Consider the following 26,477-nt stretch of genomic DNA (forward strand, 5'->3'; position numbering starts at 1 on the left):
CAAAAGCAGAAATAACGGAGCTTTTTTCTGCGAATTTGTTCTCGCCGTATGTAATGTAAAATTTGCAACAGAATTCATGGCAAGACTAAGTATATAGCGCATCTAAAGCTCTTTTATAAAAGCCGCATGATGGCTTAGAAGGGATTCCTAACTGTAAGGAAGAAGTTCCAGTGGTATTACAGGGGACCTACGACACTCCAAAGTGTGCCATACTGGCAGCCACCAGACCTACCTACCTATCTACCTAACTTCCTAAACTCATATAACTAAGCACGTATTGAAAGATGAACTCTTAATACATAAAAACTAGTAACCATGTTCAGACCCGACGAGAGGGGGGATGTGTGCTGATCGGGGACTTTTTACCCCGGGCCCGGAGTTCTCAGAGGGGCGCGGACTCGAGATTATACGTATTTATCTGAATTAGACATAAATGGAAAGGGCCCGCATTTGCACTTTTCCCCCAGGGCCCGGATATGCTCTCTACTGCCCTGACCATGATTTATACACTTTGTATGACTTTTGAAAGGAATAGTGGCTCGAAGTGTGTTAACAAACCGATGCAGTTTTTTGTCATTTACAGAATTTCTGGAGTGACTTCAGAACATTTTCATAGTTTTCGTAGAAAATATCTTTGCTCACTCCAAACGTTCAATTAAAATATTTTCATTTTCTAAATAAAATATTTTCATGTTTTTTTTTATTACTTAAAAGGCAGTTTCATTCATTTTTGTGTTAGTTTAAAAATGTGCAAATCATTGATTTATATTTTTAAAGTATTCTATTAATATAAAATCTAATAAATTACTAAATCTACTTTGATTGCACTTTTTTATAACAAATACGATCATTTTTCTTATTTTAATTAGTAAATTATATCTAAATATATTTTGAACTGTGAAACATTTGCCGTGAATTCATCACCTAACTCCCACTGATTTTTTTCATCTGCCAAACTTCCTTGAAATTTACAAATCCGGAGAGTTCGCCTCCCGCTTCAGACTCAGCGCCTCGTTGAGAGTTGGACTCAGCGCCAGTGCAGGATTAGCCACAGCAATAATATGCCCTCCAGCTGCCGAAATGACTTGAACAGTGGAATCGTTTGTTGGACAACTCATGAGTTTCATCTGATTACGCTGTTGATGGTTGGGTGAGAATTTCATGTTATTTGACGAGTCTAGTAAATCCTGACCACTGTGCGCAGCTGAGGTGTTGATAGCGTTGGCGGCAAAGGATGTTAAGCTCTTCATTTTCATCGAGTCGGACAGATCGCGCTCATTTTCGAGTGAAGACGGCTGCAGGTGGAAAAAATAAATAAAGGGGACAAATGAAATAAATTTGGAACAGTTATTTTAATGTAGAAGTGTATATGAGGATATATTGTTCGTTTGCTGGAGGAACGTCATAACTCAAATCATAAATAATTCGAGAAAAAGTCTTGCAAGTTTTCAATTTACTATGCCACTCTAAATAAAAGAACGGCTAGCGGTATTTTCTGCACACGTATGTTAATATTTTTTGGCTATCACACTCTTGCAGTGGAACTTGTCAAACTGAACATTTGTTAAATTCAATTTGCAAAGCTAGGAAGCCAATTCTGGCCATTGAATTTGAAATAGAAAAATATAATATGATACATTTTCAAATTTAATAAATCTAATATATTTTGTACAGATACAAGCTGACAAATTTTGATGGACGCTATAAGTACTCACTGGTATGGAAGGCGAACTAGAATTGCTGAACGAAAGGCGTGAGTCATTGTCATTGTCATCATATTCGGACTTGCTCAAGCTGAAAATGAAGTAAACAGCAATTTGTAAAAAGCAATAAGTAGAAAGGGCATAACCTTAGATGTACTCACTTAAATTTGCTGATATCCGTTAGATCGAATGGTGGTTTAGCAAATTTTTGATACATTGCGAAGAGATTATAACGCGAATCCTCAGTCGATTCCTTTAAGTTGGAAATGCGTTAGTGTTTGGGATAGCAAATGTGAAAAAGGCAAGCAAGCACGGTTCGATAGCAAAGCAAATAAGTAAACAGCATTTTTTTGTTTGTTTTTTTTTTTTACGCAAAAAATTTATTCGCAAAAGCAATGAGTATGTAAATAATAAGCGATATAATTTATAAATTTTTTCTTATATGAGTTATACAAAGTTATTCAACAGCAACTTTAATTTAAAAAAATCAACCATCAAACAATTTATTTTTTATGCTGAAATCAATAAACAATTAGACAACAACCAACAATTAGATAATAAACTAGTTTCTACTGAAAGAATTAGCTGAAGAGAAAAATCAGAAAAAGAAAGACTACTTAAGAAAGCAGGTTTTTTAAATTAAATACTTATTACTTAATTAATTGCTGTAAATATTATACAGCGATACTTGAAGACAGTTAAAATATAACAAAAATATTGTCACCGAAAAAACTCTAAATTATGTTATTGCAATAAATAATAATTAACAATACTACTAAACCTCCTTTTTACTAAATTTTAATACTTTTTGTTAATACTGAAAAATGTTCATACGCTATGGTACTCTAGCTTATTTTTATATGTACATATAGTAAAAAAAACTTATTTTTCAAGCAAATATTTACTGGAGCTAAAAATAATAAAGATCTTTGGCACTCATTCTTGATCAATAACACTACAAAATTAAAATGTGCTTTGGGTTATTGATATACAAAAGGATTTAGAAATTGTCAGCGAGTTTATTGTGCTGCTCATTTGTGAGGTTATCAGTCAGCTCTTAATCCAACAAATATTCAATTTTTCATATCCTACTTTTACATGGAGTTACCATTGGCTGCAGCAATATATATTTGTCTTTTATAATGGTTTAAGGAGATCGCAACCAGCCCTTTCCGGTCTCATTAAGGTGACAGAAAAGTCAAGGCCCGATTTTCATTTATTGCCAGCAGACTAAAAGATTTCTTAAATAAATGCGGTGGATTTTAGAAGTATTTGCGAAGTGTCTTTATGAAAAGTTCGTTCGTCAAAAATGCGTGCTAACGTACAGAATTTCTTCTCAATATTAGTCTACAGGGTATACACTTAACGACCGCGGCCCCTACTAGAGTTTCTCCCTTTGTGACATTTTGCTTGATTGGCTTACTTGCAGTTAGATACTGCCAGGCATTAACTTCATGCTCACAGTTCCACAAAGGTTAGAAGTGCTTTGAAATTCATACCAATAACCATTTGTGGTTTAACCGCAGAGGAGTTGAATGGTCTGCTTGATATAATATAGACTATCGTTGGCATTACTTTTAAAAACGAAATTCTATCTAGTAGCCGCTATTGCTCTTTACTTCTTTTGTGCTCTTTAACTTCTTTTTTGCACCAGCTTAGGGTTAATTTGATATAAGCCACTTTCGAGACTGCTTCATATTTCATACTGCTGGTTTTTCTTATACAAATTACACTTCTTGTTAGTTTGAAGCCCTGACGATTCCCTACTAATACCTTTTTTGAGCCCTTGAACCGTTTGTACAACTCTTTTCGCTAAAAGAAAGACACATTTTTTTCTGAATTGGATTGGGAAAAAAGAAAAATAAATGTTCCAACGGGTAGGAAGAAGCACACTTCATTGCATCAGTACAAAGCCTGAGAAGGCCACTAATAAGAAAGCATTGATTTATGAAAAATAAATTAGTTAATTGATCTACTTGCCATCTACTACGAGTATTGATAGGAAATTTACTAGAGACGAGCCAAACCGGCTTCGAACTGACGAAAATTTCAATTATTTTACTCAGTGGAGTGATGGAAAGGCAGCTCTTAGCATAGTTGCTTTTACACTACACACCAAATTTCACATAATTAGAAAATATACAATTTTATGTTGTGCCTCTTCCCAATTAAACTGCAAGGTTCTTAAACGGCCAAACCAGATTCGCTTTTTTCACTAAAGCAGACCAAAGGTTTTACACAGTTGGCTTAGTATACTAGCAAAACCTCTTGGAGTTCGAATATTCGAATTCGCTTTCGAATTAATATGCCTCGAAGCTATTAAGACCGATGAAGTAACAAAACGGGGATAAATAATAAATAATTATAATTTTTTCCAGCGAAAACTGTACTATTTTCAGATCCTAATATTTTTAACTGTTTAAGCAAAGGTTGTTTTACGATTGGATTCGAGGACAAGAGTGGAAATAGATGAACCAAATGGCAAAGTACAAAGATGTTTATGGAATGAAATTCCTGTAAACGGGGGGAAAAAACCCCTCTGGATACCTAGCTTGAGAGTAAAGAAGATTGTACCAATTGGGATTTATTTATAGCCACTGCTTTGCCTTCTCATTGAGTTCGATATTAACATAGTCGTGTTCAACATATATATTAAAAATATTTATTCCTAATTTTTGCATGTGGGCGTACGTTACTGCCAAAAAAACTCTCCATCACTAAAAAATGGAAAGAGCAAAGTGACAGTTCGATGCATCTTGCGCTGGAGAAATTTTAGTAAGCAAAATTTGTCCATAACGAGATTATATCATCTGAAAGCATGTGACTGAACATTTAGTAAACAAACAAATTTATATTTTGTGGATTCTGGTCTTTCGTGCACTTATGCCCTTGGCCTGGCTTCAAATTTACAGTTTATAGTCAAAAAGGATAAAATAAAAAAAAAACTAACAACAAAAACTGTATATGAAGTTTATTTATGGTAATTTTAAGCTCTTAATTTGGATTTGGTTTGTGATGGATAATTTGTTATCGAACACAACTATTGTTTCATTTTATTAAGTGGAATCCTTAGGCACATAAAACCTGGATCATCTCGAGCTCTGTGTAAAGAGATTCTTATATTATTTTATGTTACCAAAATCGCAAGCCAGATGAACAAGGAAAACTGAGAAAACATGTGCGTTGCACTTGTTTTTGTTGCAGTACATATGCGCTCATATTTCTATTTAAAGCCTGCAATAGAAGTAAGTCATAAGCCTATAATCTGAAGGAAATGCATTACCGAAACACGCGACCCAAGCGTTTTCCATCATATTAGTGACCGAAAGCTGAAGCTAAAGCATATTATGAAGCAAAAAAGCAAATTGGATTAATAATATAGATGAATAACGCAGTTTTCACGCAAATGTTTGACTGTTCAGAGCTTTATTTGCTTACCCGACTCAGACCCAAATCGGCAGGCGTTACCGCGGTCGTTGTCTCGGTGGAGGCCATACGTGCACGTTTACTCGATGCAGACGCCGTCGAATCACTCGACTCGCAATCCAAGATGGCTACAGAACGTGTTATCGCTTGCTGCGTTTGCATTATCTGCGGCAATAGTCCGCCATATCGCGCTATGCTTGCCGAATGTCCGAAACCAGCGTCCTTAACGATTTGACGCGCTAGTGGAAAGAGTTCATCACGACGTGTAAGCAGCGCTGGCACTAAACGACACAGCTGCGCTGCCGCTTCATTAACACAGACTTCGTGCAGTGTGAGCGGTTTTTCTGGTCGTCGCTTGCAATCGAAGCGCCCATATATGGCCGAGTACTTACGAATCTCTTCCATACGGCGCGGATCGTTCTCATGCATAGCGATGACTTGTTCAAGCTCGCGACTGGTACGCTTCTTGGAGGTGTGTGCACGTGGTTCACGCTGCGGCAATTGACGTGCAATTTTTTCAGCACCTTGCGTTATACGCTGCACTTGCATTTCCGTGAGTACGGGCGTAAGTTGCGGCGAGCTGGAGGAAACTTGATGCGTGGCACCAGCAGTGCTGCCTCCTGTTGAGGCACTCAGTGTAGGCGCTGCGGGAGGTATGGCGGTCGCAGGTAGAGTAGCTGCAGGAAGTGGAAGTGGTGTGTGTGGCTGAATGATAGGCACTGTGATGACAGGCTGACACATTTGTGAAATGAGATGGGAGGATGTAGCCGCAAGGGGTGTAGGATTAAAGGCGGGCGTGGGATTGAAAGAGGGAAATGCAGTGCGTGTAAACGATGGAGACACATCGGGTTTTATGAGCACGGCAGGAGATTTAGTGGGTGTATCGAAGAGACCTGTGGAGAAAAGAATAAAAGTGAATTAAGTAGGATGAAAGAGAAAATTGTTTCTGTAAAATTACCAGGTGTGCTAGACGTAGAACTTATGGGACCTTGAAAGAGCGAAGGGTTGTTGGCCCATTCATGAAGTGCTTTTTGTAGTCTACGTACATGTAATGGTTTCGAGGCCATGCCTACTAAGGCCATGATTTCTAGAAACTCCTCTTCGCCGGCTTCATAGAGTTGTTGAACATCATCGCCGCCCATTTCCAACAAAGTGTCGTAGTAGGCAAGCAGGCTGGCACGTTGAAGCACCCGATAGAGTTGCGTTTCGGCTTCATTGTTGGGCCGAGAAGTGGCAACCACTGTAAGATTATATAAAAAACTCAGTTTAAATAAAAAACTTCAAGGAGAGTCGTGAAATTTTAAATAAAAGATTAAAATTAAATTTCATGTAATTTAATGTTAGTATTACGCGGTAGGCACAAAGACGTCCCATATGAGTTTAGCTAGGAATTTTAAGTTGTTAAAAATGGGGACGACAGGTGGAAAGTGGGACTCTCTGCTTCAGTGATAGTGCTCCAGAACAATGGATATCCTATCCTTCTCAGAGAGTACACGCTTTATGATCGTTTTCCCATGTTGGTAACGTTTGAATAAAAGTGAAAATGAATTAGAAAATAATCTTAAAAGTTGAACTTTGTTTCCATCTCTCACCAGATTCTTAGACAGGTTCCGGCACTCGAAGTGTAACCAATTAAAACGGCCATAAATTTAGTTTGGAAAATTACTTTTATTCAATTCAAAGTAAAAAATGTGTGAAAATAATACAAAATTAAGATTCAATTTACTTTTGCCCGATATAACCACCTTTTGCCTTGTCTTTGGCTTTAAGACGGTCCAGAAACGAATCGGAATCTGCCCGAATGTGACTTGTAGGTATTTTGGCCTACCCGCGGACAATGGAATTTTTCAGCGTCTCGAGACTGGTGAATCTTTTAGTTCGGATCTTGCTCTCCAAAATGGCCCAAAGAGAATAATCCATCGCATTCGCGTCTGGTTTGAGAGCGCCCATCTCCGGTTACAGCGGTCCAAACATTACCTGTGACGCGCAATGTTCGGAAATTTACCGTTTTCGGCCAAGCGAAGCAACTCCTTCATTCTCTCAAGTCTGACTTGTTCCTGCTTTGATGTGAGATCATGCGCCTTTTGGGTCTTATAAGGCTTGACTTTGAGATCGTTTCTTCACTTTTTGAACAATTTCACGTAACGCTGCAGTCTTTTGATGACCACCCCCATGACCTTTCGCAATGCTTCCAGTATCATTGTAACAAGTAATGGTGCGATAAACAAAAACTTTATGTACTTTAAGGTGCTCGAGCTCACGAACAATCGCTGGTTGTGATTTTCCAACTAAATATAATGCAATCAAACTTTTACGTTTGAAATCCTTTACTGATTTTCTTCTTTTGCGTTTACTCTCGGCAAAATGCTTCCGCGCGCTTGTAAACAATACTCTGGACTGTCATTTAGCCAACTAACAGACAACTGGTTAAAAGCCTAGCATGGCTATAACTAACAATTAATACATATCCTCCCAAATACTCGGTTCTGAACTGCTCTGCAACTTACATAATCTCAGAAATAGTCGTGACTAACTACATCGTAATCACTACCCTATCAAATCTAACTGTATAGTAGAACATACCGGTTTTAAACTGAGAGTTCTACAAATATCATATCACCGTTACATGACGAGGATAATTTAGTCTAATTTACAGTTCCGCTCTGGGTGCATTCAAGGTTTTCTAGCTACGGCGGATAGGCATTTAAGGCAACGATTCGCTTTCTTTAGTTGCCCATAATGGATCTGGGCGCATTCACAAAAGATAGAAAAATACTTGCTGACATTTTTACGAGTGTATCGAAGAAGGTTTACTATCAAATGTCTACAAAAGTTAAAAAAATATTTAATTTCAAATATCAGTACTGGGTCTTATTTTTATTTTAAAGTCAGTCGAACTGAACTAAACCTTTTATACAGAAAAAACGTTTTTTACAGGCTACTAAAAATATGTAAATTTTATTGCAGCTAAATTTGTAATAAGTAAAAAATGCTAAAAAACGGATTTTAACCCATTTTCGAAAATGTTATGTGCAGCCGTTTTTCTTAAATTGTTGTCCAGATTAAAATAAAAAACGTGTTTTTCATTAAAAAAAAGGCAAAAAATCTTGTCAAGGCAAATGAGATTCTCTACACATCAATGAGATTCCCATAACACTTTCAAAACTATAAGAAAAAAATGCAACAAAGCCTGTATTAAACCAAAAAAAAAATGTTTTTGTGATAGGCAAAAAACAGGGCTCAACCGACAAGACGGCCGACGAATGTGGACCATAACCCTTTTTCAGGCAAGCCAAAGACGGCCAAAGCAAAAAAAGGACATGTAAAAAAATCCCCCAAAAATGAAATGCCAGACAAGGTAGACCAGGCCAGCCCGGACCATGCCAACTGACATAAAAAACTGCCCAAGCTGCCGTCGCTACCTTTGCTGCCGCAAAGCAATCTGCATAAGGAAATGGGTGTGCAACGTACATAAAAAATGAATGAATGTAAGGATGTGTGGATGCATGTATTTATGTATGTATGAGTGTATACAAATAATAATCACGTAAACAATATGTGCGGTGCGTTGCGCTTGCGTAAAAACCCTTAACCCGTTTTGTTTGTTGTATGCAAACTAGTGGATGATTGAGCGGTGCGGCTGTGTGGCATGTACGGTTCATTCAAATTCAGAAAGCAACAGCGCTAAGAAGAGCACACAAAAAAGGAAAAAAATAAAAAATAAACTAAAAGGATCATCAGCTACGCGAACACCAATAATGCTCGTTAGATACGCACGAAGAACATTGAGAGTGATAAACTTGAAGAGAAGTAGACAGGACGCTATTCCAATTTTCATATTTTTTTTCTACTTTTTTCAACACTTTCGATATTTTTTATAGTAAAAACAAGAAAAAAAAGCTTGTGTATTCAAATTAAGCGTGTGAAATATTGAAGATGCTGCGCCGTTTGATCAAAATGTTTTTTGATTATAATAAAAAAGTGAAATGATAGAAAAAATTCTTTATTATGTGGGAATAATTTGAAATAGAGTTGGGAGAATAGAAATTCTCTTTCATTTTCTTTGCTGATATGCATACACATATGTATGTATGTATATGGGATGTCAATCAAGGGATCCCGGCGATTTTCAGGTCCCGAAAATCTCGGAATCAGCTTGTATTAGTCCAGAGATGCCGAACTATTTGAATATATAATTGAAAGAAGTGAAGACTTTTTACTCACATTTTGAATGCAATAAAAGCTTTTCAATATCCCAGAAAATAGTTTTAATTTTCTCATGCCAAATAGTGGAATTGAAATTAAAATTAACTCACTCAGTCGAACGGAATATTCATTTGCTGTCCAATTTTTTTACAAATCTAGCTAAGAAGAGAATTTACTAGGATAAAAACGGTGTACGCAGGTAGGTAGCAGTGAGACATATTGCAAAGTTGTAACTCTTTATTTATTTTTCATTTAATTTCTGTTTTATTTTTTATAAAAATATAGTTCATATAACTCAAGGTTTCAAAGTTTGAACGAAATTTAAACAAAAATCAAAAAATGTTCATCATAATTATTTTCCAACGTAGCTATGTTGGGTATGCAGTATTGTGGGTAATTCAATTTTGGCATAATACTGTGTCAGTTTACAGTGGGTCAAAACTCGCGTGGGTGTTCGAGAATTTGTCCTTGGTGTTATACATTTTTTTCCACATAACAAATTTTTTGAAATTAAAACTAAGGTTACTGTGGTATTGAAAATCGCCGAAGGGTAGGCAATATATGAAAATAGCCTTCCATTCAGCAAGCGAGACCGCGCCAGGCGCGAAAAATCAATATGGAACCGCTGCAAATATCCATTTGAAGTCAAAAATATGTGGATTAGCTGAAATTTATATAAATGGTTTACTTCTATCTATAATTTGGTACTATATATTGGTAATAGTAATGTTTGTACCGGTTAGGCTAAGGCCTTTAGCCACTGAGACCAGATTGATCTACTGTGCACCCCTAATTACTTAATTATAATTATTTAATATACCGTGGAATCGAACCAGCTCCTTAGGAGGGAGCAACTGCAGGTCTTCTTCCTCTAGTAGGTACGATCCCAGGATTCTGTGTCTCCTGTGGCCTGATGCCTCACAGTTGGTGAGTAAGTGTTCCATACACTCCTCTTCATCACAGCACAACCTGCATAATCTTGTACTAGATAATCCTATTGTGTTAAAGTGTTTATTACAGGTAAAGTGACCTGTAATTGCTCCCTTTTTATCTAGAGTTAGAGCAGTTAAAAAACTTTTTGGAGTGATTAAGGGCGCTTGTGCCGTGCCAGTGTTCCCTGATTTTAGTTTGTATTCATTTTTTTGGTTTCCTATTTTATATAATTTTTGTTAAAACCGAAATGGGGTTGGCCCAATAAATAGCCCTTCAGCCCCTTTTTTGGCATAAAAGTCTGCCTTCTCGTTTCTTTCGTGTCCCTCATGTCCTGGTACCCAAATCAGTGAGACCTGATTATGAGTGGCCAGTTTGTTGAACAACTATGTAAAATTCTACCGTAAATTCTATGTAAAATTCTACCGCATCAATAACTTTTTTATGCCAGCGCACATCGATGATCAGTAACGAGCAAGTGCATTTAAACGCAAACCGTCGAAACTCTATGGCGTCACCCTCAGTTCGTATGTGTGCATGTATTCGTACAGGTACATGAGTTCATACAAATAAACCCTTACATATTTACAAATAAGTCTCGCGCAAATAAAATATAAAACACAAACGTTCTAGTCGCCATTTAAGTATGTTCATTACCGATCGCGATCGTTATGGGTAGCCATGTGTCAGCCAGTTGTTGTTGTTATTGTTGTTCTGGTTGTTGATGCTGATGATAATGTCAGTTGAACGATCGCTAAGTATTTATTGGCATTAGCGCACAGTAGCACCACTTCTTAGTGTTAGTGGCTGAATAGTACGAGTACAAGTATATGCAAGAACTACTACAAAAACAATTATAATAATATACACGAAATACTGGTGGAATGAAAAAATTAATGAATACAAGAAAAATCAACTGATTGAAGGGCCATGCGCGAGAGCTGATGACGGACAAGCAGGCGCGCGTAAGTTGATGCAGCGAAAAGTGAAAACGTACATCGAAGAAAGCAAAAAATTATGGCAATGCTGCATGATAATGTGAAATCGTAAATAATTATGTGAGAACATATATTCTTGAGTTTACGCACAGCCATAAATGCGCCAGCGCTAAGGCTGGTCAACGAAAAGGCAACAGAACAGCAAAAGAAACCAAAACAAAAACGAAAAGCAAGGAGGTAGAGAACGGACGGCCCACGCGTATGGAGGTGTAAGTGAGGTGGGAGTGTGCATTTGTTGTTGCGATGTTGCCGATGCTGTGTCGGTGGCAAAACCATCGTTCTGCACACATGTCGCATTTTGTTGCACAAACTGTCGTCGATGCGGCAATTACCGCCGCCAACAGCTAGCTGCACACATACACATATGTACTTGCATATATGTACTTATACATACATATATTCTGGCATGCGCATATACTCGTAGTATGTGAGTGAGTGTGCCACGCAAACGCTTTGACAGCAACGGTAGCTGTTAGTGAAGTTCTTCCTGCTTCATTGCTTAACTGCTGTTGCTGGTGGCACTCGCTGGTTGGTTCCGATCGTCATCATCGGCACGGCCGTCAACCAGCAACCTTGTGAACATTAACAATATAACACGGCAGCAACTACAACAACAACTTTGTATCGTTTGTGGCAGTCACTTTTTTATTAGTTGTCATTTGCTTCTCTTTAAATTAATGTTGGAAAAAATTGTAATTAGTATGGCTGAGAGAGGGTGTGAGGTAGAAGGGGGAGGCGTAGTCGTATGCTGGCTCGAACGCCACTAGTTAACTACTCTACTCCACTTCACTTCACCGATCGATGATGTGGACTACTCCAGGGACAAAGAGGACGGACGGACGGTGCGGCGTGTTCAGTTGTTGTTGTTTTTGTTGTTGCTGCCGCTGCCGTTGCCTGCCGTTTGGCACAACATAGCACAAAAGCAACATGTTGCACACACTGTCTGGTATTAATGATAGCAGAATTGATAAAAAACCAAATGAAAAAGGAATGTGAAAAAAATATGATGGATCGGGTTAAAAAACTAGCTGAGAATGAGAGAAATACAATGTTTACATATGAGCTAAATAGCGGTGATAAAATTAACCCTTGTGAGCTGAAAGTGGCTAAAATGACCTACAGTCTGAAATCCATATGAGTAGAGAAGCATGAAGTGCGAAATATGGTCTGCGGTATTAAGAGCTCAGTAGAATTGTGTTAGACATCACTTGATGGCTTTTGTCCTAGCTGGAAGGCGTTTCACTCGAAAGACGAGGATCGCTTCGAGCCACAAATAAACAAAAACAAAAAAAAAAAAAAGAGAGCGAGGAAATCGCATTTCATCAGCCGAAAGTGCATAGGAAGATTAGTAATAAATTACAACTTTACGAAGCGAGCTTCGAGAGGAAAGCACCGACATGTAAGTATGTAAGATGCTTATTCATAACATTAGATTTGACGAGTATATTAAAATGTTAATTTTTTGTAAATTATTTATTAGAAAGCTATACATTTTTATTTACTGCTGCTTTGAATACATTTTTTATATAGATACTCCACGTTGGATGTACACTTGATTATTTGTACGTTCAGAATTTTTAAGCATTAAATTGAAAACTCGTAAAAATGAAATGAATGATTAATCTAGCACTGAATCTTCTACTGAGTCTCTTGATGAAATTAATAGAATCCTCAATATTCTTGATCTTGATTCGGCCCTTCTAGAACTCTACTTTCTCTAAGCTGGAGTGCAATTACGTTTAAGTCTTAAGTCTTTAAGATTTTGTGACCACAGACTTTGTAAATGAAAGGAAATGAAATGAAATTGAAATTAATTAACGAAACTGGGGTTTGGCAAGACCGTCTTGCTGTATTCCCATTATTTGTATTTCCTGAGCTAGGCTTAGCAGCAGTGGCTGCACTGTATGGGCATTAATCATAGTCAGAATAAAGCCGGTTCTAAATTAGTTAGAGTATATTTTAACTACGATCATGTACTTCCTTATATAGATCACAAAATAGTAACTATACCAAATACATCTCGAACTCAAAGCTATATAACACAGCGAAAGTGCCCAGAATTGATTGTCATATTATAAATTTAATAAGAAAACATATCCGGCGTTGCCTATATAATACCAATAACATATTAATAAGAGCGTTTTACTACGAAAGCGACGATTATTTCTCACTAGCTATTTCTAATGGATTTCCACCTCCCGAATCCTTCTTATACCTCGACAAAAAAGGCTTTATACAAAACGAAAACCACACGTCAATAATATATCACATATTCAGAAGAGCGAACAATAAAATAATCACATCAAAAACACTTAATGCAAATAATAAACGTTTTGATACATATATTTCAAGCTGCGACAAAACCGAAACCACCCTTACCATTAAAAACTGCTGGTGGTTAACAAATGACACGCAACACTAACTCATACCACCTTTCTAGTCTGACTACCTTCTTTTACTACTTTTAAACCTTTTATTATAAACAATAATCTATGCATCGTTTTTGTTCCCTTTTTCCCTGCATCAAAGTTATAAAATATTTTAATAACTTCTAAGTTAAAACAAAATTAATTTCAATACTAAGGAAAAGTTACTCGACATCAGATAATATACGTACTTGAGAGCTCGTCTAGAGACATTGTACGACACATCATTACTATACTAATACTATTGTTTATTGTAGTACTTAATAATATATATTAATATTAGTTGAAAATAAATAAACAAAAAAAAAAAAAAAAAAAGAGTATATTTTAACGATGCAAAAGCATATTTAATAAACGGCCGCCGTACCCGAATGAGTTGGTGCGTGACTACCATTTGGAGTACGTAGGTTCGAATCTCTGTAAAACACCAAAATGAAGAAACAGTTTTTTCTAGTAGCGGTCGCCCCTTGGCAGGCAATGGCAAACCTCCGAGTGTATCTCTGCCATGAAGAAGCTTCTCATAAAAGAATTCCCTCCATTTATGGAAAAAGACGCACACGATAAATTGAAGGAGGAGCTCGACCAAACACCCAAAAAAGGGTGTAAGCACCAATTATATATATATATATATATATTTTAATAAAAAGTGAACTTTATCTTAGTCATAGCCGAGTTAGACTCTTATTTTTCGCTAAGAGCCTTTAAATTTAGAGTGAGGAAAGGCTGTCACTGCTAAAACTGCTCAGATAAATATTATAAAATTTCAATTTATGTTGTGCTCGGCGTGTTTAAATTGTAATTTTGCCTAAAAAAAGATTAAACACGCAATATTAAGTACTTCGATATTATAAATAATTCGCGATTATTAAGAATGCCAAAAATATATAAGGAACGATTTGATTCGTTCAATTTGGAAGGAAAAGATAACCACTGCCGATTAGACCAAGCCACTGCACCAAACTATTGCAGTCCTATTAATCAAAAACATGTGTACAAATCGTTTATATCTGCCTAGAAAAAATCTCTTCATAAGAAAAGGAGGGCAGATGGGAAGGCGGCATAAATCGCTCCATTTGGCGGACAACATCAAGACGTACGCCACAAATAGGAGCTGGTGGTAGTTTATGGAATATTTCACTAAATGTTTTTAAATTCTTTTTGGAGTATGACTCTCTTGCAGTAATTGAGCGGTATGAACACTTTTGTCGTATCTGTACTTTGAATAAAAATCATCTTCGTCTAATTCAAATGTATAAAATTATTCTCTGTACGATTTATATTATTATATCTTTTATTATATAAAACTCTCTTTCAATATGTTGAAAATGAAACAAATAGGTGCATTGGCAATCGTAAACTTTTTAATTTAGATCGCTTGAAGGTAGGAGCTGGTGCTGGATTTCAGTTTAATCCCGGTTCTAAGCAAAAAACCAGGTATCAATTCGATGTTACAGATTTTCTTATTTTCTTCAACCTCACCTTAACAAATTTATTTGACTATGATTTTGCGCTTATAGGTTAATCGGGTCTAAAGTGATTCGATCCTGAATGTTGAAAAAAAAAACACTTGAAATATTTTTATTGAACTACTCGGCATCGCTGGGGGTTAAAATCACACCGCAATGTTTCTGTAGTTTTGTAGTAGTCATTTATTTTGTAGTTGATTTTATTAAATACATTTCACTGCGTATATGTGTAAGTGTGCGCATGCGTTCTTTATTTATTCGTCTCTTTGGGATTGTATTGGCAGCAATAAATAAATGAGACGTGATTTTAATACACAAATAATGTACCACATTTCTTTCTCATTTAATTTACAATTTTTTTTACAAGCACCTACGTATGTATGCATATACATACATACATGCATATACATACACTGCGCTGGCGTAGCATCTCTTAGAAGACATTGGTACTTTTTTCAAACAAACATACGCACGCACGAGTATGTATGTAGGCATGTGTTGGCAGCTTGTTGTTGTCATTTGCTAAATATGCTGTTTTTACTGCAAAAGCCTGAATAGCAGGAAAAAATTAAGTAGCTACTGGAGCTTTTTACTTGCCACTTGAAGGCAATAATGACGACATTCGACGACGACGACGACACATACCAACCAACCAGGCAGCCAACCATCTAGCCTGTGAGCCGATGAACTAGTAAGCCAACCACCAGCGGATGGACAGACATTGAACGCGAGACGCAGATTCTTGTCGCTGTTGATAATGTTGCTGTTGTTGTCAGCAATGGTGTTGAACAGCGTAACGCTGCGCCGCGCCACCGTTGAAGTATTGATGAGCTATAGGCGCTGTATTACTAACCAACAAGTCGCCCGCCAGCTTGCTGGTAGAAAAAAAAGTTGACTCGGCGCATTTATTTGGGGACGCTGCTATTGCAAAGACTTCGCTTCAAATGAAAAAAAGCAAATGAAAAGTAATGCAATAACACAAAATATAAAACGACGTAAGACAAAACTATTTCTCATTTGCTCGTACGATAAATTAAGGAGTTTTTAAACGACCAAATTCTTGTCGATCAAAATTCCAACGGTGGCAATAACGCCGATGCGTCGATGAGTTTGAAGCACTGATGTGTGTTGCGTAGATATGTATGTACGCATGTGCAACAGCCACAAGCTGTACTTATGGCGTAGACTGCTTACCGCACAATATCCAGCCCAGGTAGTCAGCCACCAATCAGAATCGAAGGGTGAAAGAGGTACAACGCAAGCAACCAAGCAAAAAAAAAAGAAAAAAAAACAAAAACAAACAAATGGCTACATCCAGCCAAACTAGCTATGAAATGTTAAGGAATGCAAAAGTGCTCTGGCGCATCCTCGGCGTTGTGTAATGAGTGAAAAAGAAAAGGAAGCGCGGCGTTGCACATGCATTACGTTAAGATTGATGGCAATTGTGGCCGTTAGTGTACGAATTCTGTTGGTCTGCTTCACTGATGAATTGATGTTGTACTTCGAATTTCTTTGCCTTAATAGGAAATAGCCCCGTGATCAGCTAGCAACAAATTACCCTGAGTACCCATGAATGCCTCAGAGTACCGCTGCCAATTGAAAATAAACGAGTTCAGTGCTCAGTAATAGAACGTGTATAGTTGTACGAGTATGCATGTATTTGTGAATGTTTATGAGTGTGCATAGTTGCCTGCCTACCGTTAAAAACACCCTCCTTCCTGTTTAGGGGTGCGTTCAATGACTGGGGTTGGTTAACAATCCCTGCTTTTCCCTTCCTGGTACTTTGTTTGTATTCGTTGTGCCAGCCTATCAAATATTAGAAACTTGTTTTTCTTTGCTTGAAGATCGTTGTTGATCTATTGTTTACTGATTTATGTATTAGAACAACGGTAGGTCGTAAGATCTATATAAGGGTGCTACTGTATGCTGCATAAGGAATTTGTTTTTTTTTTTTTGTTTTCAAATATGGCGCTCTTAAGAAGATATATGTATGTATGTATACATATGTAGCTATACAAACGGTAGTAAAAAAAGAATGTATGATCCAAGGGTGTTTTCCATGCCTAGCATCAATTCATGTTCGAAAGGTTTATTTTCGCGCTTCTTTTTATCTTTTAAGAAAAACTGAAATTCCCACTTCACGTAAAAAGGATTGAAACCCGTTAAAAATACGTTTGGAAAGCAAAAAAAAAAAGAAGTATGAAAAGAACTGGTAAACTTATCGCTTGTATTCGTTTTTCAGCAATATACTGTTTTTGCTCATCTTATAGCAGTTCTTTGCCACAGTTAAACCAAAAAACTCTCCAAATGAAAAAAACACTTCTTATCGTTCAGATATTTCCGGGTTCCCTTTCTACTCCATACAAATATAATAAAATCTAATATCTCTTTATACACACCCTTCCTTTTTATATGTACATATATGCCGTCACTTTTTTTCCGCTATTTCAACAAAAATGTACACTTTTTCTACTTTCATATTTATATATATATACATACGTATGTTTTTGCATGCATTATATTTATATAACGTAAGCTATTAAATGCTTTGAGGGTGAAAAAACGCGCCAACAGTTTTTTCCTATTGTTTTTGTTTGGTGAAAGCTTTTTTGCTTTGTTGCCTGTCCATGCTGCGAAACGCGTTCACATAGTTTTAGTAAAGTCATGACTTTAGCAATTGTCAACTTTGGTAGTTTTTCTTGCTGTTTATTACAGACTCACAAAAACGTCTACTCTAACAGAGAGTTAAAAAATTGGCGTCTAACTGGGTGACTGCATTTGTACTGTGCAACGAGGCAGACACGTTTTTTATTCTCTTCTTACTGACTATTCTACTCTTTTGTTGCATTTGCTAAAAAAATCAAATTTCCGGATATCTTGTTTAAATAAATAAAGCAACAAAGTAAGTGCTTATAATAATGTGGCGCATGCAACATATCCAAAGCGGTAAGAGGAAATAATGAAGCAAATGAAAACGCACGAAAGGGCCTGGAAAAGATGTAAACTGCCAAACCTCGGCACACAGTTAGGCATTTTCTTTATTTACAAGTGTACTAAAGGACCAGACCTACTCAATAATTTGACTAAGAAAACCAGCTTATCAACAGCTTCATTAAAATGAGTACACTCCCCTTCTCGAGAATGGTTATGCAGCCAGTTGCGGTGCCCAGTGGAACTTAGATTTAAAGAGTGATCAGGTAGGAGGTACTTTTTCCAATAGAGGTTTTTTGACAGATTACGCGTGACTACTGTCAAACTGAATAGAAAATTGCTTTTCATTACTCATTGACACTTCATCATGGAAAGGCTTACGCCTCGACAACGTTTACAAATTGTACAATTATATTACGAAAATCGACGCTCTCCGAATTTTTTTCAGCGATGAGGCTCATTTTTTGGCTCAATGGTTACGTCAATAAGCAAAATTGCCATATTTAAGCTGAAGTGCAACCCGAAGCCATTCTAGAACAGCCATGACATCCATTGAAAACAACCGTTTGGTGCGGTCTATGGGCTGAAGGAATCATCGGCACATTCTTCTTGTGCCAATGCAACAGTGAATGGCGGTTCCCTCCACAACATTATGTTCCAGCAAGATGGCGCTATTCCCATACAGCCCGTGAAACAATGGATTTACTGCGTCGTCGTTTGGGTGAGCAATTCATCTCTCGCCTCGGTGGATTGGCCACCAAGATATCACTCTTTTGGACTTTTATTTGTGGGGGTATAAAGTCTCAATGCTTTGTGGATAAACTAGCTTCGATTGAGGCCAACATTACTAAAATTATTCAGTAAAGATACCAACCGAAGTCCTCCAGCGAGTCATTCCAAATTGGTGTTTACGGATGGCTGAATTACGGTTAACATTTGAAAGGGACTATCTTTATAAAATAAATTTCACGAATAATTCTACACAAAAATAATAAAGACTCCACAATCTTTTTGAATTTTTGTTGTTTTATCTCAATTTAAAATCCAATACCTTTAAATTGATCACCCTATATAAATAAAAGTACGAAGGGCAGGGATAATGTGATTCAAGTTCATATTTGAATTTCTTCACCTATGGACGATAAAATAAGTTTGCTGCACACAGAAATTTCACACAAATATGATTTTTAGGTTATTTTAAAATCAAATACAATTTTTTTAATAACAAATTAGAAATTCTTTAAAACAAAAATTTTAAAAAGTCTTAATTTTTTTGCTGTTATTTCTGAGCATTACTGCCATTCGTTAGCGCCCGGATTTGAAACTCACTGTGAGTGTGTAACGCTAAATGAAATACAAGTGTTTTTTCTAGTTGTGAACACCCCTAGGCAGGTGATGGCAATACCGCTGTGAAAAAGCTTTTTATAAAAACCATCTGCTATTCGGAGGCGCTATAAAATTGCATATATATAAGTAGTATAAGTTATATATTTCATCTTTCTAGTAAATATACTCAAATTATCCCATACATTTGTTCATTCAAATAAAACTGCTTTACTCATGAAGTACAAATAGGCGGAATGTGCAATTAAATCTTCCCAGAAATGTATGGCATTTTTTACACTGAATGACAAGCAGGCTATGACTTTCTAAATTCCCTTCCCACGAATATCTATGTATGAGGCTTTCTTCAACCTCTGCACATTGCATTAATAGCCTCTAACAGAAATATGCCCAAATTCTGAGCGTGTTATAATATAAGTCGCACTCTTCGCAAATAAAAAAAACGAAAAGAAGTACTCGGTCAGGTGCAGGTCTAATACGCGAACTTTGTCTGAATTTTTCTTTCGAATAACTTTAATTTCTCGTGAACAATCGTCGCGTAAATGATGTATAAAATTAAGACATACGACATATAGCATACGGCAAACAGGAATTATACCCTTAATTTTGGTTTGGTATGGAGTCAAAGACCTCTGTTAAATGAATATTGCAACGAAAATATCACATTGGGATTGAACATTTTTGAACATAATAAGTAGCTTCTGCAGTACCTTATAAAATTGGCGATCAAAAAGAATTCCACACCTTGTAATTTCCATTGTTTCATTAACTCGAATGCGATTGCTAGTTCTAGGTTTGTGTACGGAAATGGGAACATCAAATTAATCGTCACTTCCAAAATCTGTTCCAATTTGACTCATATTTTTAAATGTATTTAACATTTTATTAAAAAACACGTGAAAGATAATTTAATTATGAAATTAATTTCTAATTAAATGTAATATACAAATAAAAAAAAAATTGCACCAATAAGCAAATACAGTACAACACCAAATTTCTTTCATTTCTTTGTAGTGCGAACACACCCCTATGTAATTTAATTTTGAGTTGAGTGAACAAACACTCAGAATTGAAAGAAAATTATCTTGTAACGGCGTCAAAAGCTATTACGGCCTTTGGCAAGGCTATCGAGTGAGCTGAAGAAAATACAATTGTCTTGACAAGATACTTGCCCTTCGACACGTTAGAGTTGAAACTGCAAAGTAGGGTTTAAATGGGCAGAAATAAACAAATTAATACTACAGATTTTTGTGGAAAAAAATTATACAAAATGTTTGAATTTAACATCATATATTTATTTGTCTTTATTTAATAAGTGAGTTAACTAAAATTGTCTTTAAATTCCTGATTTGAGTTCTACGAACCATCTTGGTTGAATGAATAGGCTTTGCACGAATATTACTTCACTCCACCCAAACCGTTTGTGTATTGCTACTGTTACAGAAGAATTTGGCTTTCAATCATAAATTCTTGCATTTTAAGAGTGAGAGATAAGTGAGCGGAGAGTGCACTGATATCATATTGTTTCATTTTTGTTCTTACTTTAAGAGAAGAATACCAATGAGGATCTTATTATGAAATAACACAGTTATCGACATGCATACAACGTTCATTGACCAAAATTAACTATTAAAAATAAAATAAAGCTCTTCCTCCTATTTGTTGTTCCACAAATGAAGGGATCTACAGTTTTAAGCCGACTCCGAACGGAGTTCTCTATGTGAATTCCGAATGGTAGTCACACAAAAACCCATTCGGCTACAGCGGCCGCCCGTAAGTATAAATACGACTGTCAAATATGTTGGCAGTCAGTCTTAGTGTTCTTAGTCAGTCCTGGATAGTGTTAAGAACTACCCTAAAATTAAATTCATAAAAATAAATTTTTATATATTTTCCAAAGACAAGCAAGAGAAAAGTAAGTAAGTCATTTTCGTAGTAAACAATTTGATATTTCAAGTATATTTTCTTCTAGTGGCTGAAGCCAAGCTGAATTGCAAGCACCAGAAGCGGAGTCTTAAATTAGTCTGTTTGGCTGAGAATGAGTGTATGTCGCAGCGCTTTTAAGCAATCGATTAATAATTATTGATTTATTTCGCTATATTTCGGCATTTTTAGTTTCTTGCTCTAAATTGTATTGGTATTTCGTCAGACTGTTAAATCGGCTGGTGCGAAAAAGCATTACCAAACTAACAGAATTAAGTTGACTGAATTTACTGAGGTTCCATTAGAAATTTAGTGAGGCAATTTTTTCTCGTCACTAAAGGTTTTACAATAATAAACCGTTGCTTTGTAGTAGCAGCATAAACATTCTCCACACGTGTATGAGGAGTGCATCTGGAGTGATAGTCCTTAGCCGGATATAAATCCGCGTCGCACACTGGGGATTTTTGTACAGAGATGCGGAAAAAAGTATACATCCCAAAAAATATTTACATTTTTACTACTAACCAAGTTGTATATATTTGTGTATGAAAAGAACATGTTTAAAAACTATTTTTTAAAAAAATTTTAAAAAACAATGTTTTTTAAAATTCATAAATTTTAATTTTATTTTATTTTTTTGTTTTTTTTTATTAATATAAGCCAGCAACAAATATTTACGCACAGGATACACGTAAGTTCATAATTCTGAATTACCCTCAAAATGTCAAAACAAAATTAAAAGTGTTTCGTTATCATTATGCACACACTAGAAAGCGTTTAGTTATTATCATTGCCAAAAAATAATCAGTGGCGCCTGGTGGCACCTGCAATTGATTAAAACTGAAAGAGACGCTATTAAGCAACACGTTGATACTAGTTTATGACCGTAGGTAAATGTAGCTCAACTTGCAGATCGAAGAATATGAAGGAATATGATTTTTTTTTTTTTTTCTTAAAATTAATTATAAATAGATAATCAAATGCTTCACAGCCTTTGTTCTTCCGGCTAAAATATATAAAAATATCGTACCCTAAATGAAAAATAAAAAATTGGAAGTCGGCTCAAGCAAAAGGAAAAAAACCACCTTGGGCTTTGAAGTTTTTTCTTAGTCAGTTCAATACTATACCATAAAAAAATTATACTTTTGACATATCTATAAAAAAAACTGTAAATCGGAGTTTAGTAATTCTTTTTGATTTTATTGTTGGTTCTATTCTGGAATTTAGAAATACCATTAAACATTGCGTAGGTGGTATGTTGCAAATTTGACTTTCTTCCGCTAAATCCCCAGTGTGCATCGTTGCGGTACGTAAACCCGACTGTTGTGGTATTGCAAAAATTCCCAACCCTTATTTAAAATATATTTTTGTAGGAATACTGTGTATTCTCTGTTAAACGGACTCTTAAGGGACTGAAAAATTTTTCCACTTATGGGAGGTGTCCGCTTATGAGAAAAGTGTAAACACTGGGAGAGTTGTTCGTTCAGGAGAAAAAAATTAAACAAAAAAATAGTTTAAGGAATTGTGGTATGTACTGAAAAAAGTGTCCATTAATGAGAGGTGTCCGTTAGGAGAGAGTACATTGTATTTGTAGTTGTCACGAGTTAGAAGTTTTCTGTAAAAATCTGTGATTTCTACGCGGATTTCCATTTTTCGCGGATTCCAATTTAGAAATTGGACTGCCTAGGAAGATTTGCATGATATTATTTTTTTTTGCGCAAAAATTATTAGCCCCGAGTTAACCATTAGTTCGATACAGCAATGTGAGCAACGTCGTGAGAGTTTGGAGCCACCGGGAGACCGATCTTAATCAGCAAGAGGTTACAAACCCAAGAAACATAGATATGCAAGAAGAAAAACGATAGAAACTGCAATTCCAAACAATCTTTTACTTGATAATTGTTATGAGCCTTAAACATTGGCAGAAGTTAATTGAGGTGTTGATGCAGCAGCCTTTGACAACTGCCACTCGGTAAATCAAAATTTCATTCAGACTATGTGTTTGTCCAGCAAGTCTCGTTTTGAAAATATGCCATTGCTTACATATGATATTAAGAATTTTTCAAAGTCCGTCAGACCCAAATTTAATTGGTTTTATGATATCATATGGTGATCGCCGCAGCCGAATGGGTTTATATGGGATTACTATTCGGTATAGCCCTATGAGCGAAAATGTTTTTTCTAATAGTCCTCTCTCTCTCATTGGCAGATAATAACAAACCTCCGAATGTTTTTTTGCTAAAAAAAGCTTCTCACAAAAAATTATCTGCCGTTCGGAGGCGTCATAAAAGACCAAGTTTCAACTCGGCCAAACATCCAACAAAAAGTCTACGCGTATTGGATAGCAGCTTGCGATTGACAATTACGAGTTCGGCGGAGTCAAGGACTTTATCTACCGAGGATCTAGCAGTAACAGCAACAACAACATTGCCAAGGGATCTAGCGAAAAATAACTCTTGCCAAACGGTCTAAACAGTCTTACTGTATATCGCTGAGTCCTGGACATTGTCGAACATCGATGGACGGTTATTACGACCTTTCAAGAGAAAATTCTTCGCAAGATCTATGGCTCGATTTACGTTAATGTACGTCGACATCTACGTAGCGAAGCGCATTAAAATTCAACGGTTGCGCTGTCTAGATCACGTTGAGCAAATGGACAATAACGCTCCAGCAAAGAAGGTGTTCTTTTCGAAATGTAATGGTGGAATTCGCAAAACAAACGTTCCTCTACATTGGAACGACTAAGTCGATGACGACCTGACTGCCAATGGTGTTCCTAACTAGCGTCAACGCGCGCAATGCGGAGGTGAATGGCGCAACCTTTTCTTAGCGGCCGAGACCGACCATCCGTTATAGTTGCCAGTTAAGTAAGTTAGCATCTTAGTAAACTTATATGTTTATATATCCCGGTGTTTTCCCCCTTTTTCCTTTTTTATTCATAATTCCTCCAGAAACCCATTTATAGGAACAGTCCAGGGTCCTCTTATCTAATGTTGACACATTATTAAGACGCTTGAGAGTTGACTGCAAGTGTATGATACCAATAAAGTAATACGTTTTCGTTCTCTTCGAGAGAGAGAAAGTTTACTAAGATTGCCTGCCTATTGTCGGTCGAATGCACTAATTGTTGGTAAAAGTGATTATCTCTTTGATTTCAAGATTGAAATTCTTGTTAACTCTAATGCTCGTTTCCAAATGAACGAAGTCCTTTACTAAAGGTATATTAAACTCTTGCTTGATGATATCGGAGGTTTAAGGAAGTTAGTTCAAATTTGGTCTTAATAAGCCCAAAGTCTTTCCCTACAACTCTTCTGGAAATCTTATTTTATCTGTTGTTGCTGTTGTAGCAATTCATCAAACCATGCCAGTACGATGGTGTAGCCGGCCGTCTTCGTCTATGTCATCTAACGCTAGTCTCAAGGAGCATGTGGTCTCGACGGGTTGGGTCCAAAGGGAGAGGGATGTTATGTGAGTGCGTTTAAGGCGTCATGTGCCAACGTGGCTTGTGTCGTGCGGTATACCTTCACATGCCGGACATACCATATATTGTCAATCTGGATAAGTTGGAGTTTGGACCTACTGCAATATCTTGGACCTAATTATTCCAAGATAACGCGTGACTACCAATACAGCTGAAGCTCTTTGCCTGCGAGGGGTGGGGGTTGGACCCCGAGGACAGCATTTGCGAGCGGGAGTATAGGAAGGTGGTAAGAGGCTAGCTGTGGTCCAATAGATGTGTTTGGTCTTGGATCTCGCAGTTCAGCTTCCGGAAAATGTCTTCAGGGGTGGTTACTTCTTCCTCTTGAAATGCAATGCGGTGTAAGTCGTTCTATTACCTTGGTGAAAACCCACGACTTTTCATTCCGCAATCCGGTAGTTTTAGGTTAACCGACATATTTTTATTTTATTTTTATTTCATCTTAAATGAACCAGATTATTAAGTCATTCGTTTTCGACTGGCCGCTCCAGCCGTGAATCGCCTTCAACACCTTCTTGCCATCCTTCCAATATCTAAACGACTGAAAAAAACTTGCGCATGATAAACCTTCATACTCCTTTTAATAAATTACTAGTTTCAGTACGAATTTTCCCAAGCTTAAATTGTAAAGCTTCTTAACATGTTTTTGTTCTATTACAAGACTTTTAACATTTTTTCAGCGCGACCGAAAAAAAACTTTCAACGAAGACTATGTCTACACTGATTTGTTTACAGAGTCTAGAGGATCTCACGCTAAACAGTTGGCGATAGCAGGCGTTTGTCATCTGGTTATTCCCTAGTCTCGTTCTACTATGCACCCGTACATGCAATTTTGTCGAGTATTGTCAAAGTACATACGAGCTGTGCTCAAAAAATAAGGTGAAGGTTTCAAATTTCGCACGTACATTCGACTTTCGTTTATTATTTCTTTTTTATGTTGGTACACTCGTCTCGAAGATATGTTCACGATTTTAGCTATATAACAATTTTCGTTTCTTGGTGAGAGGCATAATAAGACAAGTGTTTTTCGTGTTCGGGGATAATAATCGAAAGTCGAATGTACGTAGCCCGCGAAATTTGAAACCTTCACCTTATTTTTTAAACACACAGACATGTTAAAGAAATAACAATAAAGGAATTTAAAAAGAATACTCACACGTTCCATTCGCATTGCGGCCGAAAATTTTTCCAGGCGGACTTAGTATAGGACTCGACGAGGCGGATGGCGCCGCAGAGAGAGAGCGTTGTCCTTCTGAAATGCCACTGGCTAACGATGAATTATTAACATCTTCACTCTTATAGAGGTCCACCACAGGAATAGATTGCTGCTGCTGTTGACTTGGCTGACTACACACGGTCGCCGTTAAACTAAGAGCGCCACCCACAACGGCGGTGGTTGCCGACGCGCTGGGCGCCAAAACTGTTGAAGTTTGATTGCCGACGGCTGTGCCGCTTGACACTGTGGATGCTGCAACACTTGTATTGCTGCTACTGGTAATTATTGTAGTGGCTGTTGTTGTTAAGGTGCATGCAGTAGTAGCTACGCTTGTTGTTAATGTTTTGGCGGGGGTGGCCATTGTTGTGGCCGGCGAAGCGTTGGGCGGATTTGCTGCCAATGCATTAGGAATACCACTTTGGTCCAT

At 36.9% G+C, this 26,477-nt stretch overlaps 1 protein-coding gene across 1 annotated transcript; it reads right to left on the reverse strand.

The window, feature by feature from the left end:
• Positions 1–827: 827 nt before the first annotated feature.
• Positions 828–26,477, reverse strand: LOC128861854 (NGFI-A-binding protein homolog). Its single transcript, XM_054100230.1, has 6 exons — positions 25,991–26,477; positions 6,088–6,369; positions 5,142–6,022; positions 1,865–1,956; positions 1,716–1,794; positions 828–1,295 (listed from the first exon to the last, which is right to left on the reverse strand). The coding sequence occupies exons 1-6, from the start codon at positions 26,475–26,477 to the stop codon at positions 969–971; spliced, it is 2,148 nt and encodes a 715-aa protein (XP_053956205.1). The 3' UTR covers positions 828–968.

This window comes from Anastrepha ludens, chromosome 4 (assembly GCF_028408465.1).
Source record: "Anastrepha ludens isolate Willacy chromosome 4, idAnaLude1.1, whole genome shotgun sequence".
NCBI lineage: Eukaryota > Metazoa > Arthropoda > Insecta > Diptera > Tephritidae > Anastrepha > Anastrepha ludens.

What these genes read in the sequence shown, in the direction of transcription:
- LOC128861854 (XM_054100230.1), bottom strand. Translation starts at nt 26,477, where the DNA reads ATGGACCAAAGTGGTATTCCTAATGCATTGGCAGCAAATCCGCCCAAC. An exon ending in CCGCAATGCGAATGGAACGT is followed by an intron (nt 6,370 to 25,990) that starts GTGAGTATTCTT and finishes ATAATCTTACAG; the next exon opens with TGGTTGCCACTTCTCGGCCC. An exon ending in ACGGATATCAGCAAATTTAA is followed by an intron (nt 1,795 to 1,864) that starts GTGAGTACATCT and finishes CTTCATTTTCAG; the next exon opens with CTTGAGCAAGTCCGAATATG.